Source organism: Buceros rhinoceros, unplaced genomic scaffold, assembly GCF_000710305.1.
Source record: "Buceros rhinoceros silvestris isolate BGI_N320 unplaced genomic scaffold, ASM71030v1 scaffold21364, whole genome shotgun sequence".
In the NCBI taxonomy this organism is placed as follows: domain Eukaryota; kingdom Metazoa; phylum Chordata; class Aves; order Bucerotiformes; family Bucerotidae; genus Buceros; species Buceros rhinoceros.
In genome coordinates, this window is record NW_010410282.1 from 3833 (window position 1) to 6625 (window position 2793).

The 2793-nt window shown below is 59.6% G+C and overlaps 1 protein-coding gene across 1 annotated transcript; it reads left to right on the top strand.

The window, feature by feature from the left end:
- Positions 1-348: 348 nt before the first annotated feature.
- On the top strand, positions 349-992 carry LOC104492960 (steroidogenic factor 1-like; the record flags this gene model as incomplete). The annotated part of the gene is made up of 1 exon (XM_010135569.1): positions 349-992. A coding segment is annotated over one exon (644 nt), but the record flags the coding sequence as incomplete, so codon positions are not given.
- Positions 993-2793: the final 1801 nt, after the last annotated feature.

Sequence of the window (2793 nt, forward strand, 5' to 3'; positions counted from 1 at the left end):
GGGCTGTCCCCTCCACCTGTCAGGGACGCAAGCTGCTTTATCTCCCAGCCCGCTTTGTAGTTAAAGCCAAATCTCTTCCTTTCCTCTAATTCCCGGAGGCTCTGAGGGTGACACCAGCAGGGCCAGAGCCAGGGCCAGGCACCTGAACTCACCATGTCTTGCCTGTGGTGTGCAGGAATGAGCTGGGAGTGGCGCAGCCTCCCGGTGGCTTTCCAGGAAGGTCTCCCCGGTGCCTCCCAGCTCTGTTTGGCCACCAAATCCCCCCACATTATTTTCTCCATCACGCGTGGAAGCACTGGCCTCCATCTGTGCAGTTCACTGCAGCCTCTGCTCTCTCTGTGTCCCCAGCTGTGCGTGCAGACCGGATGCGTGGAGGGAGGAACAAATTTGGACCCATGTACAAGCGGGACCGTGCCTTAAAGCAGCAGAAGAAAGCTCTGATCCGTGCCAACGGCTTCAAGCTGGAGAACGTGCCTCAGATTGTGTCCCCGGTGCAGAACGACTACAGCCTGTCCTCCATCCACAGCATCCACGCCATGTCCAAGACTTTGCCGCCCAACCCCGTCGCCCTGACGCCCATTGACTACGAGCGCAGCCCGTACGGGACGCCCTCCCTGGGAATGACTGTGCCCAGCCATGCGCCGCTCGCTGGCTACCATTACCCTTCCTTCCCCAACCGCACCATCAAGTCCGAGTACCCGGACCACTACACAAACGCACACGAGTCCATGCCCCCCTACGTGTACCCAGAGACCTACCCCAGCAGCTCCCCTCCGGACATCCCTGAGGTCATCCTGAAGCTGCTGCAGCTGGAGCCTGATGAGGACCAGGTGAAGGGGAGGATCCTGGCCTGCCTGCAGCAAGAGCAAGGCAAAGGCCGGCATGAGAGGCTTAGCACCTTTGGCCTCATGTGCAAGATGGCCGACCAGACCCTCTTCTCCATCGTGGAGTGGGCACGAAGCTGCATCTTCTTCAAGGAGCTGGAGGTATGAGCCTGGACAGGGGGGGAGGGATGCTGCACTGAGTGGGTGGTGGGAAGTAGGTAGGATTGGGGCTGAAAGCCTTGAGGGTGGGACAACACCCGTGGACATGAGCCCAGGGCCACCAGCACTGCAGGTCTGCTGGTCGTCCCTGTCCCGCTCCCGGCTCCCTGTGCAGCAGGGCTGGAGGCACCGGGCCCAGCTGCATTACCGGAGCGATTCCCACTGTCACTGTGGGGCTAATGGTTTCAGATTCATCACGGCGGGGGCAGGTGTGGAAGCAATCGCCGGCAGAGTGACTGCAGTGTCAAGCTCAAGATATAATTGAAAAATGTAACGTTGAGGAATTATAGTTGAGACAATTCTCTCCTCCGCCTTTAGGAGGAAAATCGATGCTGTCAGGTGGGTGCCTATTAGCACCAGGCAGCCGGGGCAGGGCTGGCTGGGGCGGGGGACACCGACAAGCCCCCTCTGGAGCCAGTTCTGCTGCCGGCAGCCTGTGAGGCTGCCCACCTGGGGGATGTGGAGCTGAACCCTGTTCTGCTGGGCCATCCCCTCTAGCAAATCCTTCCCCAATAGCCCTCTACCATCCTGCAAATCTTGCCAAGCTTTCAGACATTTCCCGTTCAAGTCCTGGGCTGACCTAAGATCCCCAAAATGGTGCAAAAATGGGAAAGAAAATTTTTTAGCATCACCAAACTCCGGAAAGCAACGTCCCAGGGCAGCTGGAGAGCAGGGTACTTTCCCGAGCTTCCAGTGAGAGGCTATGCCCTCCGGCTCTGGCCAAAATCACCTTCCTCCTGCCATGCCATGGGGACCGTGTCCCAGCACAGGGCTAGGCTCTTCTCTGTGCCCACGGGGCTGAGCATGGCAGAGCCTCACGCTCAAAATAGCCCCCAGCTGCCAGAACAGTGTCAGGAAACAGCATTGTGGGAGTGGGTTGGGCTCATTTCAATCATATCAGTGTCCAGCCTGGATTTTGGGAACAGGGTGGCTGTTGTTTTGCAGGAGATATTGTAAACAGTGTAAATTCAGCTCCCGGCTGCATTGCCGTGTAGCCTTGTAGGTCCATTGTCAGCCTGGCTGAGCCACCAAAATAGGCTCTTTCCGTGTGAATCCATGTCGGTGGGCGCGTCTCCTCCCATGAGCTCGGGGTGGGGACACAGCAGTGCCAGTGGCCTCACCTGGGCAGGGCCACGAGTGCCTGACAGCGGGGCACGTCCCTCACCAAGCTCAAGTACAGTGCCCAGGGGTGAGAGCTCGGCCGGGCATCCCCGTCCATCACTGGCACCCTGAGGTCTCATGCCTTTTGCCTCCATCCGCGCGATGAGCACGGGCCAGATTCCCAGCGTCTTGCAGGGCCCAACCACAGGACACCGCATCCCGCCCTGGCTCCAGAGAGAGCGTGAGAAAGCGCGGTTGTCGCTGCCCTTGGCTCCTTGCCGTGTGCTGGCTCGGCAGCACACAGTGTAGGTGCCCAGGCCCCTCTGTGTGTGCTCCACCCCCGGGACAGTGCCGGGGCTGCCTGCCACCCACCCGGCATGCCGTGTCTCCCTGGCACAGGGCGGTGGTTTTCCCTTGGGCGTGGAGGGAAGCTGCTGGGAAGCAGCAGTAGGTCTGCAGCTCCTGAAACTCCATTCCCGCTGCTGGCCGGCACATAAAACCGAACAGCTGCCGGGGCGGTAAATGAACTCCTGCTAGCGCAGAGTTTATGGCTTTACCCTAAAGCCTGCTAGCACGGAGTAAAATCGTGATGTTGGAGATTGATGGCTGTTGTGCAGGCAGTCCCCACGGGCTGCTCAGGGCTCCCCAG